The 15,376-nt window shown below is 39.8% G+C and overlaps 2 protein-coding genes across 6 annotated transcripts in view; one reads left to right on the forward strand and one right to left on the reverse strand.

Moving 5' to 3' along the window:
* The window catches only part of WDFY4 (WDFY family member 4), a 136,022-nt gene that overhangs the window by 32,875 nt on the left and 87,771 nt on the right, over window positions 1-15,376 (reverse strand). For all 4 annotated transcript variants that reach the window (XM_069864116.1, XM_069864115.1, XM_069864117.1 and 1 more), the window contains 4 exons: window positions 13,913-14,061; window positions 12,674-12,794; window positions 10,182-10,267; window positions 9,353-9,415 (listed from right to left, as the gene is read on the reverse strand). In XM_069864116.1, coding sequence (XP_069720217.1) covers window positions 9,353-9,415; window positions 10,182-10,267; window positions 12,674-12,794; window positions 13,913-14,061 — 419 coding nt within the window. The remainder of the gene's footprint in view (window positions 1-9,352; window positions 9,416-10,181; window positions 10,268-12,673; window positions 12,795-13,912; window positions 14,062-15,376) is intronic.
* Window positions 1,876-7,570, forward strand: LRRC18 (leucine rich repeat containing 18). Of its 2 annotated transcripts, none has more exons than XM_069864120.1 (2): window positions 1,876-2,245; window positions 6,582-7,570. In XM_069864120.1, the coding sequence occupies exon 2, from the start codon at window positions 6,673-6,675 to the stop codon at window positions 7,453-7,455; it is 783 nt and encodes a 260-aa protein (XP_069720221.1). In that variant the 5' UTR covers window positions 1,876-2,245; window positions 6,582-6,672; the 3' UTR covers window positions 7,456-7,570. The 2 variants fall into 2 exon arrangements, with proteins under 2 accessions (XP_069720221.1, XP_069720222.1); XM_069864121.1 differs by having other exon boundaries at window positions 6,639-7,570.

A 15,376-nucleotide genomic window follows, 5' to 3' on the forward strand; every position in this document is an offset into this window, starting at 1 on the left:
GATCTGGAATTCTGCATCCTCCTTTGATATCTTATATAGGTGTGGAATATGAATCACATTTTAGGCAGCCTAAGCTTATTCCTCTCTTCTCCTAGGTAACCAATTAGCATTCCTCCCTAGCCAGCATAGCAAAAGCTCAGAGTGGATCAACTGCAGCTATCCAACCACAGTACATCCATTTAAAAATGAACAAATAAAAAAAAATGCTGGTTTGAAAAACGAGACATAAGTTTTTTATAAATATAAATAACTGAACTCCAAAAGGTGGTGAAATTATGTGAATTCACAGGAAGTAGCTACATATTTATCTATATCTAAATCTATAAGGTATTTGTAGGGCACTAGCAATGTCACAATTTAAGCATGATGTGTATTAATGATGATCCACCTTTGGCTACACGATACATAAATGATTTATTAATCCCACTTCCATTAACATCAGACTATGATCTCAGTCTTGTGATGGCCAGTGCTCTCCATTTGCTAGAAACAGGTGCACTTCAACCTATTTGTAGATTCACTGCAGATGAGAATCTCAATGGATAAATTTTTGCCCCCACCTAAATTAATACTAAAATTCCAACAAACTTAATTGGGTTCTTAGACTTCAAAAAGCTGCTTTAATTTTCTTTTTGTTTTCCATCCCCTAGACTTCTTAAGTATACAAAACAGTGCTAAGGCTTTCCTAAACCCATTTTTCTTAAAGAACCTTTGCATTTAGCAGAAATATTGTGAGGAAAACCCCCTTACTGGTAAGCCACATCTTAGGTCCAATTCCTGCTATTAAAAGATTAAAGAAGAGGTCAAAAGGAATGTGAGCTTTCCCTATGAAACAGTAAAGTCTCTCTCAAATGTCAGAAAAGTGTTAGGATTGATTAGTTTACAATGAATATACAGGAAACTTCTCGTTTGTCCACCTTTCAGGTATTCTTACTCTGTGTTCAAAGAATAGAGATATACAAAACTCACAAATAAGTATAATACTAAAGTAGGGCTCCTTGAAGTAGGATGTCTTGTAGGGGCTAGTGAGGGAGAAAAGAATCATCCTCATGTACAGAATACTGCACTGTGTTTATTCTCAGGCTTAAAGCAGATGAAGGGTTCCACTGCACTTCCACTGCAGAAATGGCACACTTCAGGTTGCAGAAGAAAAACATAAAGTAAACTCAATTAATTTGTTGACGTGCACAGAACACAATCTCCAGTCCTGAAATCATGCAAGCACATCAACATTGTCAGCTTCTTTGTGCCAATAATTTCCCAGACGGATTATCAGCAAGAAAGGGACCTCAATGTTGCATCTTTTGTGAACAATACCTACCACAAAACATACAGCATCTCTTCTATAGTTCTTTTTTTTCTAGATACTACTTTGAAATTATTGCAACAATTCACTAAAAACTTGAGCTTGGAACCCCCAGTCAGAGATACAAATTCCAGTAAATACACATGCTACAAAGGGAAATTGTTTTACCAACTGCACTTTTGAAGAATCACAAATAGAAGAATAAAGAGTGCAGCTCATAACCTCTCTGCTGCACCACTGAATGAGCCTTCCTTCCTGTGTCCACATGTACCTGATCTGGCATGTGCTAAGGATTGTATCACAAATTTTGCGAATTTTAATACACACATACAACTACCTCACAACGCTTTATAGCCAAGGAAAATGAAATAGCCGAATGCCTAAGACAGATAGTTAAGGCAATGTTAGAAGTTGACAGAGTCTAACTAGGTCCAGATAATTTTTCTTTCTGCATAATTTGAAATCTAACATTTATAGACACTGAATGCCATTCAATTCTTTTCCCTGCAGCTTGAACTTGGATTCTGGAACCAAGCATTGTGCTAACGATCTCCAAGGACTTAGCATTGTTGTTGCCTAGAAACAAAGGTTGCACAGGCTGTGGAAGGAGAATGGAACAGTAAGACCTTGGAGCTGGGGATGTCCTTTTTGCCACTCCTCCTCACCCTCGCACACTAACACACACAAGTTTCTTGAACGGCTGCCATTTTCCGTCAAGGAAGTACGATTCAGAATTTGTAGGACTGTGAAAAGGAAATTGTCCAGCGCTTCCGGCTCACAGGTCTATTTACAGATAGAAAGGCAAATTCGTTACTCAAAGAAGAGTAGACAGGGAACAACTGCACAGTAACAGACCATGAAGACGAAGTCCACACTGAAAAAAACAAGCAGCTTGTGACATCTATACCTTACCTTCTAAGTCTTCCTAGCTTCTAGCTGGTAAGATCTTATGTAATGGGGCAGTCTGGTAGTATTGTTGAGACAATATTTTTGTATATTCTTGGTGGGCTTTGGTTTTATAAGTGACCTTGCACTATGTGATTGCACAGTGGCTCTGAAGTGATCTAGAAAAGTAAGAAAATTAAGGAAAGGACCTCTCTCTATCTGTTTGCTCATTGCAGTATTTAGTCTAAACCTGCTCATTAGCAAGATACTACATTTAAGACAGTCAGTGAATTAATCTCTTTTCCACAACAGGTTGTATCCAGACAACAAAAAAACAACAGGCTGCTGGGCAGGGACATGAAAACCTACCCTAGCTAGAACTGCTTGGCTTCATGCAAAATCTGTGACTGTATGAGTGCTGGTTTAAGCTTTATATGAAAACATTGCCAGGGAGATATTCCATGAGTGAATTAAAACATGTCAGCTCATTGCCTTCCTGCCCCCAAAGAGGTGTAAGGCACACGTAACTCTGCTGACCTTGTAAAGGCTGCTCTGCATTACACAGACTTCCAGGAGGAAAGACAGGGGAAACTTTTCTCACAGACTAGATCAAGATGGGATCAGGATGGTTCTGTGCAGCTTTGGGTGCAATAAAACAGGAACCAGCAGCTTATGGGAGGAAACAAACAAGCAGAACCACAGAGGAGGAGGTCCTGAAACACCCTGACAGTGTCACAGGCAGAAGGCCTGTTCTGCTCCTGACAGCCCTATGCTGAGAAAGGAAGAAGAAAGTTTAAGGTAGAAGAGACTGCTTCATCAGAGTCCAAATCTGTATTCTTCTAGGATCAGATTTCCTTCTTAGGACAGGCTTAAGCTACAATGGGCTGTGACTGGGTGCAGTGCAAGTGCTTAAGTGCAGGTAGGGGGTAATCTCCTTGCCTCAGAGAGACACCAACAGCCGTATATCTGATGTTCAACGTCTGTTCCCTCCCTGTAGCTCCCAGCACCACAGGCAGCATGATGACCTTGACACATTTTCTACTCACTATCAGATCAGCCTCAAAGCTCTGGGCCTCTGAAACACTTCTAAAGCTTTGGGGTTAGCCCTGGGCTTTCAAAAGCCAAATCCAGACCAAAGATTTTACCAAGTGTGGATAAAAAGGGAAAGAGTTTTCTAGTCAAGGTCCTCTTTAGCGAGACTTTATCACATAGAAATGCAGCATCCCCACCCTTGAGCAAAGGCTTGCCAGGAACTCAGAGGATGAACCTCACAGTGGGGTGAGGATTTAGGCAAAGTGAATAAAAAGAGTTCCATTTTATCATCATAATTTCTTAGGTAGTAGGGCAACCTCTCCCTCTGCAATCCTAGTGAATACACTGCGAGCATGAGATTGAACAGGCATAATTAACATTTACAGCAAGAAGGGTTCCTGTGATTCCTGAATTTTTAATATCGGTGGATACAGAACTGGAGCCCTCTTATGCAGAGCTAAAGAAAATGAGACATGGCTAAGTAAGCTCCATTATCTCCAGCTACAGCCCTGTGAAACACTGATAATTAGTTCACATGCAGAGAGATGAGAGCTATTTGCCCTCTTCAAGCTGTCTGGTGCGCTGCAGTGTTTCTGCAGAAATCTAATGTTAATTTGTACCTCTGGGATTGAAAATCACCTTTTTGTAAATTTGAAATATGGCTCCCACTTTTAACCCAAAGGAAATAGCACTTGGAAAGTGTGAACTCTCCCTAGGGACTCATTTTTTTCTGATCAGTGCATCTGGTCCACGGTAGCATTTAAAAAAATCCAACTGAAGGAGACCTGACCCTGTCTTCAGGTAGTTAAATCTCTTTTAAGTCTGGGTATTTTCCAGCACACCATACAAAAATATTTGCCTTCAGGAAAAATCACGCTTATCTATTTGTTTGCGTTTCTTAAAAATCTGAAAGGTCCGGGTTCAAACTTTGTTGTAACAAGTTGGCAAGGTTTATTGACAGTTAAGTTTTATTGTTATTCTCGACAAGCCTCCCGCACTCAACGTTCCGCACCAGGCTCCCTCTAGTGCTCCCGGGCACGCAGAGCACCGGGGGACACCAGCCCTGGGAGCCAGCATCAACAGACAGCTGCACAACACACTCATTATTTTGGCTAGCTGGTATTTATAAGGAAATTGTTTCAGATCAATGTTTCCCCACTGGATTTAAATTAAATGTGATAGAAAAAAATTACTAGTAACTGAACACAGTGTTTTCTTTCTGAGAGTTTTAAAGAGGTCTTAAAAAGCATCTTAAAAGAAATTATAATTTTGAATTTAGAAAAAATGTGTACTTCTTTTCCTCGAGGTCCCTTTAAATTTTTTTTTAAGTCATACTTGGATGAAAAACTTCATTGATCAAAATACACTGAAAGTTTTGTTCAAGTAATCCAACACAAAATTGGAAAAAAAAAAAAAGTTGGACCCCAAAGTCACATGGTTCACATCAATTGCAGGAAGCAAAAAGTTTCTTTCCATTCTGCCAAAGTAAGCCATCCTGTAGATTTTTTTTCTGGAGAATGGTAGTTACCCTCTGGGCATCAATAATACATTCTGTGTGTCCTGTACCAGCAGCAGAACTCTGGCATTTTGCATGCAGCTGAACTTTATCTGCACGGAATTGCCAACAAGAATATTGCATCAAATCCTGAAAATGATTTAAAAAAACCACCAAACACTATTGTTTTGATCTTCAGAACTTCCTATCCACTTCTGGGCAAATTATTTAGGCTAACATCAACAGAGATGGAAAAGTGCTTAATTTTTCACCATAGAGTACTTTACTTCAGTTACCGGTCTACAAGAAAGCATTGATATTGCCCCTGGGGTGCTGTAAGGCTAAATGCAGCAAAGAGCGAGACGCATTCAGACATAATGGTAACATGGCCCTGTAAGTATTGGTGAGAGAGAGAGAAACATCGGTGACAGACACAGAAAGATTTAATTGTGTTTAAATATTTTTATATAAAACAACAAACATTCAATTTTGCAACACAGCCTCAGGGCAAGATTGACGCCATTGTGCTGTTTCCAGGATTTTCTAAAGCATCTGCCTCATTACAGAGCTCCCAGGAGGGTGGGTGGTAACTGGCATAGATCCCCCTTGTTTCTGCATTATTTTTGGCTATGGCACGTAATTGAAAAGAAGCTGTAATGCCTTAGTTGTAGCCTGAGTTTCCCCTTCATGTATTTGCACATGATTAATGAGTAGCCAAAAAGCCCCAAGGGTTGGTAATGAAATCTTTCTAATAGGGAAATATACTGTAGACAAATCCATATTTTGTCCCAAACAATCATTCATCAAAGCTGCAATTTGACTCTTCATAATTAAATGCCAGAGCACCTAGACCATCCTAAGATTAGCCACACTCCTCTCTGTGCTCTGGTTGAAAGGAATATTGTCATTCATTTTCAGGGAAGCAGTCTATTTCCTTTGTCACTAGCCATAATCAGCAGCTGTATTTGATGACCTTGAGTTAGAGAGTAAGTTCTTGGGACCTGAGACTACAGTGGACTACTACTCATAGAGGCCTCAATCCAACAAAACACATAGCACATGGTAAGCATTGGTGTGAGTCAAAAGCCTGACCAGAATACCTACACACATTTTTTGAGGGCAGGGCACATTCACAGGGGGAGCCATCTATCCACCAGCATGCATGGGAAGACAAGGTTAGAGTATCCAGTGTCTGTTCTTGAAAGCAAAAGAGATGCAAAGGCCTGGCTTAACATGTCATTAAGCTGCACTGACACAGATCCCTGTTGCAATCTGCAAGCAGTGTGAACTGCAAGCAGTCCTGGCAAATCTGAAAGCCCTCTACATTCCTGAGGTCCTAGTTAAAACAAGACTCAATCATTTGTTTTAAATATTTAATCTTTCAATAGCATCCAGAGCCCAGATCTCAGGTCCGTTAAACAGGATGTTTAACCTGTCAATAGATGCCAGGCCTGTAAAGAAGCCTGTTGGTCTGGTAGAATAAGTACAATTTTGGTTAGCTTCTTTTAGTGTAGTCCTTAAGGGCTGGATTGAGACCCACTCAGGGTTCTCAAACAGCAGATAGATAACAATGCATTTCTTGCAGTTCCATTACATGCTGAGCTCAAATTAACACCTAGAAATGAAAGACAGCAAATTTCCCCCACATGTAATTTCACTCTGTAATACAATATAGGTGTCACAACACAATAAAATAGTATTGTAAATTATTAGAATTTTACCTACTCAAAATACTTTCAAAAAGGACTTATAGGGTTGCAGCTCCAGGGTCAAAAAGTACTGCCCTTGAAAATAAAAGACTTCTAAGGAGTCCAGCAGTCACATTTTAATTTATAACTAAGCATTTACTTTGCTTTTAATTAGGGAGTAACAGCTATTACTTTTAAAGTCTTTACTGGAGTTCCCACGTGTCATCCACAGAATTTGCTGTGTCTGCCTGTCTCAGTAGAGCGAGATGGCCAAGGGGAAAGCAAAAGGTCCAAAAGGAAAGAAGATCACCTTGAAAATTGCTAAAAATTCAATACGTGTATCTTTTGATGGAGGACTCCATCTTGACTTAAGCAAGATGGGTATCACCACCTTCCCAAACTGCATTCTGAAACTGGCTGATGTGGATGAACTTGATTTGAGCAGAAACATGATAAGAAAGATTCCAAGCAGTATTGAAAAGTTCCAGAAACTGCGCTGGCTGGATCTACACAGTAATCAACTTGAGGAGCTCCCCAAGGCAATAGGTACACTTCAGAAGCTTTTCTACCTGAATCTATGCAACAACAAGCTCACCACCCTGCCAGAAGAATTGAAACTTCTCAAGAACCTACATATTCTCAACATTGGCTTGAATTGTCTTGAAAGTATTCCCATCAGTCTTGGAGCCCTGAGTGAACTTAGAGAGATAGGTCTCTTTGACAATGCCTTGACCACTATCCCAAACAGTGTGGAAACACTCCCCAAGCTCAAGAAAATGAATGTAGAAAGAAATCCTTTCCCAGATTCAGCAAATCATGAAGAGTGTGTTGACTCCATCAAACGCATAGAAACGCTTTATTTAGTACAAGAGAAAGACCTGTGCCATTCCTGCCTGAAGACATGTCAGGGTGAGAAGGACAAGCTGAACAAGTTAATGAATATGACACCCAGCTCCTCAAAGAAGCTAACTTTCCCTTCACTCCTTACACCCAATTCCTCTGCAAAGGATAACCAGGAAGAATGGAGAGTAAGAGGCAAACAGCCCTGAGATCTACCAAGGCACTTCACAGACTATATCCCGTGTACTGTGCAGTCCAGTCCATGCCAATAAAAAGCTGATCTCTTTCCACTTTCCTTTTCCTGTAGTTCTCTTCCTTTAAAGATGTACTAGTTCTAGAAGCAACAGGTCTGTGTGGTGTCTAAACCAAAACCCAAAATAACTAAAACAAATGTTTATTTGGGAAGAGGTGCATTTGAGAAAGGAAGTGCTGTTTCTATCTGGAGCTGTTCCTACATTTTTCCATGTTTGGGTTTGTTTGTTTGTTTGCTTCTGGTCTTCTGTGTGTCCAGTGAAGTAATCTTCAAAATGATCGGTTTTTCTACTAACTCCACTCTCACCACTGACACCCAGACATTAGTCCTGTTCATTTTCATAGGATGAGACACATCAAAACTAGTCTTAGTAAATATCATTTGAAGGAAAAGGAACAGACTTGGGAAACTTCTGCTGATGGCTCCCACCAGCCCCTCAGTGAATCTCAGATATGCACTGTCAGGGTAGGAATCATAAGCCTATTTCAGTTCAGCAGAGACAGCAGAAACAAATGTTATGCTCAGTAGTAACTAAAGCAGTGCAAACAGAATGGGTAGAGCTAAACAACCAGTGATCCTGTTTGCCATCGAGAAGCCAGACCCTGCACAAACAAGTTCTCTGGGATTTTGGGTGCTATACCTGGGTGCAGTGAACTCTAACTTGCATGACACAACTAGCACCACTACCTGTATTATTGTTTGTGTTTTGTCTGCCCCTGGGTCTCCTTCCAAGGAAGGTACAGAAGGGAGAAGGGGTAGGGAAAAGATTGCTCTTTTTAAGAGTCTTGGGCACATCACTTAAGCAATGACTAAGAGAAGAGTCACCATCTTCCATGATCCAATAGTCAGCTGGTGAATTGATGAATTCAGGTCTGGTGAGATTTCTGTTCACATGCACACCTGAGCACACACATTCACTTGCTCAAATCACATCCCTAGGGCAGAGTGATGACAGCCTGCAAACAGCAGTATACAGGTACAGATTATAAAAGCAGTCAAGCATGACATGAGAAAAGGTGCTGGCTGTGGTCTTATCAACGTATAGTGATGAACATTTAAGTATATTTAAATGAAGAATAAAGCATCAGGGCAAAGTATTTAGTTGTTCAGTAACAACCCAATATCTTTTTATAAATGACTACAGCAAAGCCTGGGAGTCAGAACTCCTGTGTGCTATTCCTGTGGACTAGGTGGAAAAACAGATATGGGTTTCCCAGAAATACTACTACCTCAACAACATATGATGCATCAAACTAATAATTTCTTCTTTCCATGCCTCAGCTGTGCAATTATTGATCATGCGTTTGGTTGAAGAGCTTAGTCTGCCTTGCCTCCAGTAGCGCAGGAAGAGATGGGATGCCACGGAACACATTCATTGCTCCCTAGATGGGGAAGGAGCCTCTTGTGCTGCTTTTGAATTCTTCTAACTCAGAAGAAGCTCCAGCATTCAAATGAGAGAAAAGTAGACTGATCAAACCCTTAGTCTTTCACCTCCCAGACTGGAGCTTGGTAAAGGGAAGCATGCCCACTGGGGTAATTTTCTCTAACTTCCCACTTAAGCTCTAACCTCACCTCAACAACTGTCTCGTTCTGACAGTAATCATCTGTGTAGAATTTGCCCATAAAGCTATATTAAGGAGGTAATAATTATTAATCAACAGCATAGTCAGCTACTTAACATACTCTTCACATCTTCATAAAGTGGAGGTTGTACACTACACTGCTTTTTGGAGTTATGAGGATAACTTTGAATCTTAAAAATAGGTGAGTTTCTAAATGCTTTCTTTAAGGCACAACTTATTCTCACATTTGCACTTGTCATCTACATTTATCCAGTGTTTCCTATGTTTTACCTTATGTTCAGGGACTCTTCTGTTATGCCCTTTGACTTCAAAGCAGGTTGGAAAGAACAAAATCTATAAGAAATATGAAAGTTCACATTATAATTTTTTAAACAGTTATCTGTAGACGTTACTTATGTATATAAGCTATGTCACGTCCTGATAGTAACTTTCTTCCTGAAATATGCCACAGCATTTCACAGAGACTCTAACCCTGGACAAAGCTGCAAGAAAACACAGCAAAAGCACAAATTTAATGTTAAGGAGTTGCCTGTGGGATGGATAAGAGCAGTTTCTTATTTTAAGCTACCTCCACAAGATTCCCCCAAGAGATATTTGTCAGAGCTGAGAGAAAGCAAAGATAAGGCCTAAACAAAGCAGCTGGCTCTGTCAACAGATCACTTGTAAGATTCCTGGACAGAACCTATTCCTAGAGAATCTAATAAAACTTCATGTGTTGGAAGAAAGCAGGAAGAAATATCCTTTCATCCAGTACTGTGATGTGAGACGGAGGTGGCTCTTGTCTCACTGAAAGGAAGCAACACAGCTATAATTTTAAGTCCCTGGGGTGTGCACACACCAACTGGTGCTAGGAGAGTTCTAAACAAGTATTAGCTCCCTTAATAAATCAATTGCTGTATAACGCTCAGAAGAATTCACACATCAGTGAAAGGAAAATTTCATAGCTTTCCTTAAGTGTAACTCATTAGAGACCAAGGAGCTGCAATTGAAGAAAAAGCCTGTGGGGCAGCACAGGACATATATGAGTCCAAGGTAAGTGAAGGCAATAGACTGTGAGTGTCACTTGGGTGTTCACATGTTACTATGAAATTATGATTACCTCTTAAATATCTTATTTCGGTCACTGTTATGGAAGACGAGAAATCTGGAGTAACCACTTTTGAAGAATATTTCCAAGGCGATCTCCTGGAAAGGGAAATAATTCAGAGTGTGAAGGGCTGCAGAGCAAAGCCTAGTGTTGCAAAGTGTCCACCATAGCCAGTCCTGTTCTTCAGGGCTTGAGAAAAAGAGCCTTGATTTTGTTTGCAGTGAGAAGAAGTGTAACAAAATACGCCTAATATTCTAAATTTCTCCAACTTTAAGAATGGTCTTACTGGGTTGACTACGAGTTCAAATGCTTCTCTGAAGCAAAAGAAAACTCCATATACTAGTTCTATCTCCCACCTCCTCCCATTTTATCTTGAAATCTCAGTGTGATCAACGAGACACTAGTAGCATTTACTTCTAATTAGGTGAGAAAGATAATGTGAAAAGGGGATGCTAAATAACTTCCTTTTAGAAAGCAAACATACTGCTTTCTAAGTAAATAGCAAGCTCAACAGAAATACCAAAATAATTCCTCCTGACTAGAAGAATCAAAGGAGGAAGGGGAGCTCATGGCGTTTCTTACTGAAGCTTTAAATAATTAAATTTGAACACCCCTTTTTTTTCCACAATGCCTCCACACATTGCTATATTGGGCATTTACATATAACCCTATTATTTACCCAATGAGTAGTCCTTTTTCCCCAAAGTCAATCAAGTAAAACTATAAATAACATGTAGTGTCTGGGAATCCAGACATGAGTTTCAATCCAAATGTGGCAGGTGCAATAAAAGCTCAGAAAAACACCACAATGGCAACTACCCTGTACGTGATACACGAATGAAGTATAAAGCTAAAAGGTAATATGAGTGTAGGTATGACAATAAACAGCTTGCAGCATCTGTTTACTTGGAAGCTCAGCTTTCCAAACCAAGTCTGCTTAAGTGTCACCATTACAGGATTGGGCTGTGTGGTTTCACAGTGCTTTGCCCTTAGCTGGGCTATGTGCGTGAACAGGAGATCAGTTCTCTGAGACACAGTAGCTGTTTGTGATCACAGCTGATCCACCTGTGCCGCAGGGAAAGCAGAAGGAAGCAGTTTTCTTCTTTTTCTGCAATATTTTTTTCAAAGCAGTTTGTGCCATGGAGTCCCAATGCAAGAAGTTGAGAGCCTGATACAGATACCTAAGTTTTCAGTTACATAACTGAAACAATGCAAAAATTAAAACACCCACACCCCCAACCAAGAAAAAACACAAAAAACCCTCAAAACAACCAGCTCCACCTTTGCCTCAGGCACATTAAAAGACTAATTTTGCTCATCTCATCTTTTCACTTTGTGTCACACAAAGCACTTCCATTTCACATGATTAAAAACCCCCATGCATGTACAGACACATGAATACATGAGAAGGTGGCAAGATTCCACTAGCAGCTTTGACACTATTCATAAAACAGAAGAGGCGATAGTTCTGTTACTCAGATTCCTCACCAGTGACATAGGAAAATAAGCTTCATTGAGTTACTCAGGACAAGACTTAACACTCCTATACACACTTGCAGAGTGACCTAACCACCGAGATATGCTATATCCTGAAGCAAGTCTCTACCTATTAAAATTGTCCATTTTGCATATGCCTTTAAATATAAAATAAAACAGGGCTGAGTCATGGATGACTGCCATACTACATAAGATAATTACGAGCCACATTTTCTCCAACTTTTGAATTTTCCAAATGATTTCTTAATTCTCTGTTGAATCTCAACCTTCCAAAAATGGATTCAAAATAACAGGCAACTAGTTACGGCTACTTCAAAACTCCATAATTTTGCCAAACAAAATCTGTGAAGTACTCTAAAGAGTGTACCAAATCCCTCAAGAGCAAGGGCAGGCTATGGTGCTGCCAGGAGCTCTAGCTACAACTCTTCTGTGATTTTCATCACAAGTTCACCTAAACCAGACAAAACTAAAAACATACCAGCCCACTAGTAATGAGTAGCTTCTGGATAATGCAGCTAAAGGCACAGAGGATTCAAATCCTCTGCTCCAGTTTATGATTCATTTATTGACTCACATGTACGACTTGAAAATTATTCCAAAAGGCCCAGGGTAAGCAAGTTACATAATCCACCTATGTCCAAAACTACTGAAGTCCGTAGGAGCTGAGTATTACTGAAGTGGACACTTACTAGGAACTTCCACCAAAACATAGGAACTTGACTTCAAGTCTTATTGTCAAAAACATTGAGATAAACAATGAAAAAAATTGTTAGCTAAACAATTAATGAGCCAGCCACTCCAGGGAGGGTACTTAAACACTCTGGTGAATACAGGAAGGGGTTTGTATTACCAAAGGCTAAAGAAGCAGTGATGGGAGGAAAAGCACTTGGAAACTCAAGAAAAGAAATCTCAGCAGTCTTAGTAAAAATTCTGTAAGCCATTTTCAGTCAGATGTGCTAACTGCTGTTGCAGCTTCCCATCAAATAACCAAGCATGTTAGTTACTACCTGCAGAAGGAAGCGCATCAGATGAATCTCTTTTATATCATGATAGGAATAACGGGAACACATCTGATCTCCCACAGCATGATCTTTATGACACAAGTTGAAAATAAATGGATCACTGATGCTGGAAGAGAAAAACATAAAGAAAGAAAAAACAATTTGAAACATAAAAGATCAGGACAGCCTTCATGAACATTCAAATCCTCCCTCAAGAAGACTAAAAATACTCAGAGATAGTAAGATCAACTGGGGCATACATGAATTGAAAACAAACCTAAATACTGAAGGAAAATTTTGTACTAGTTCCAAGAACAAATTAAAGAGCCTGTGGAGGTTTGGAATTATTTTAATGTATGCAAATAGGCAGACAGTAATGTTTTGCTCACCTTGAAGTCTGAGAAGCAGCAAGGGAAGGAGCTGGGTGGGAGAATGTGAAAGCCTGGGTCAAGGGCAAGCATCATATGGACATGTAGCTATTATAAACAACAATTTATTGGAACTAAAAATTAAGCAATTCATTCATTATTATCATAGTTGTGTACATGTACTGCAGTGGCTATCTGCAGCAAAGCCAATAGGAAATCCCTTAGAAAAACAACTTAAGCTTTTATCAGACCCAGTGCAATCAATCTTTAAGTCACACAATCAGATTGACTGATACAGGACTTCGAATCAGATGTAAAGCAGACGGAGGCAGGGGGATAAAACTGCCAAGTTACCCATGTCCCACAGGGCTTTGCATGTAAGCACACAGTATGTGCAAAGAGCTAAGTCTAACAGACTCATTTTCAATATTGATCAGTTTCAATAAATTATAAGTCAAAGATGATAGTAGTGTGCCAAATATTAATTATGATTCTGTCTTGGAGAAACAAACAAAAAACTTACGAGACAATCAAGCTAAAGGCTCTTGTAATGACTATTCCGTATGAATAAAAGATGGGAGCCAGTCAGAAAGGAACATTAACAACACTTTAAAACAATTGAAAACCAGCAACATCTGTGTTAGACTTCCCATTATCTCTATCTGTTGGAGCTAGAGTTTTGTGGCACCTCCAGAGCCTGTGAACAGGCACCTATGTTACTTACATTAAACAGTTCTGTGAACAGTTGGAAAGGATGGCAAACTTCTTGCTGTACTAGTATTCCTCTTGAAATCCCCCCAAAGTCTGTGAAACTAGGTATCCATGTGTCAATACCAAAGTTAACCAAGCAGATTTCTGGGAGGGAAGAATGACTTACCTGGACAAGCAGTGATGTGTACAGTAGATATCTTCTAGAGGAGATAACACAAAGCATTCACAGATGTAAAAGTGCTCTTTGCCAAAGAGCAACACTCCCTCCAACGCCGTATGCCCCTGCACAACAGCCACAGAGCACTTGAATGTGACCTAGTATGGAAACAAGCATAATGAAGCCAGGTGAGGGTAACACAAGGGACAGGGACACAGGGAGCAAGATGCAATGATGTAGAAGGGTGTTTGCTCCTGATTGGCTACTTCTTGACTGGCACGTCTATAGGAATGCAGCCACAAAATGACCTTACAACTGACAGTGTATGCTTCTGTGGTACTAGTAGTGGGAGGGTCTGATGCCCTTTTCCCTCAGTAAATCTGTTCCTTCCCCATCTATCTGTGGCTATATTTAGCAACATCACTACAAAACTTGAAGTGTTTGAAAATGTTGCAGGAGTTAGTACTGCGAAACTGAATTAGATAGCAGTACTTACTACACAAGCAGGGGGATGAAGCACTGAGAAAGTACTTTCACAGCATCATGCAGAAAAACAGTGATATAAAATAAATATATGTATATTTAGAATACAGAGAAAAGGCAAATGCTTTTATTTAGTTCCTAGTGAAATCTATACTTGAGAAGTCCTGCAAAAGGATCCCAGGAAACAACCAGCAAGGTAAGGATCCAATAAGCTAAGCGTCTACCTCACTAGAGCCAGCTGAATCAGCATACAATGGATGAAATCTCATCAACACAAAACTCCTTGCACTGGCAATTTTCCTTTCTATATTATAAAGAAGGCTAATGAAAATATACGAATTTATGATCCTAGTCATCTTAAAGATCTAGTTAAACATTCTGGAATAGTTTAAACCCCATCCCCCCTTGGCATCATAAGACTCACTCTCTTTTTCTTTCTCCTGATCAAATTAACTTGGCCCTTAAAATACAGGAATTTCTAACCCACAACTTAGAAGCAATAGGAATTTTTTCAATAAAACAGTTCTTCAGTCATATTCTTCGGGTGGACGAGGTGCTAAGGGGCATGGTTTAGTGTTTGATAGGAATGGTTGCACTCGATGATCCAGTGGGTCTCTTCCAACCTGGTTATTCTATGAATCTGTGATTCTGTGATATATGCCAGTTCATAGAAAGTTGGGAATTGATTGGCTTTGAGAAAGAATAAAAAACCCCTTTTTTTCTGAAACAGTTTCTGTGGCTGAGAGACAGTGTAGCAAGTAAACAGACCAATACAAAGACCAGAAAAACCCAATGATCTGGAAAATCCCATGGGCTGCAGGAAACTTAAAGTTTTGATTTTAAATCTAGCAGTAACTAATTGCAAAGAATTTCCCTAAAATTTAGAGGCATGAGGTTCCTTATTTTTCTTGTCCATTGATTCAGTCTTCTACATATACTTAGCCCCAAAAGAGCAGTCAACTGATTAGTACAGTCTGGGAGGATCAAGGT

This window comes from Phaenicophaeus curvirostris, chromosome 9 (genome assembly GCF_032191515.1).
Source record: "Phaenicophaeus curvirostris isolate KB17595 chromosome 9, BPBGC_Pcur_1.0, whole genome shotgun sequence".
Taxonomy (NCBI): Eukaryota; Metazoa; Chordata; class Aves; order Cuculiformes; family Cuculidae; genus Phaenicophaeus; species Phaenicophaeus curvirostris.

Bases quoted from the DNA above. Each gene is read 5' to 3' on its own strand.
- LRRC18 (XM_069864120.1), top strand. From the start codon at position 6,673: ATGGCCAAGGGGAAAGCAAAAGGTCCAAAAGGAAAGAAGATCACCTTG.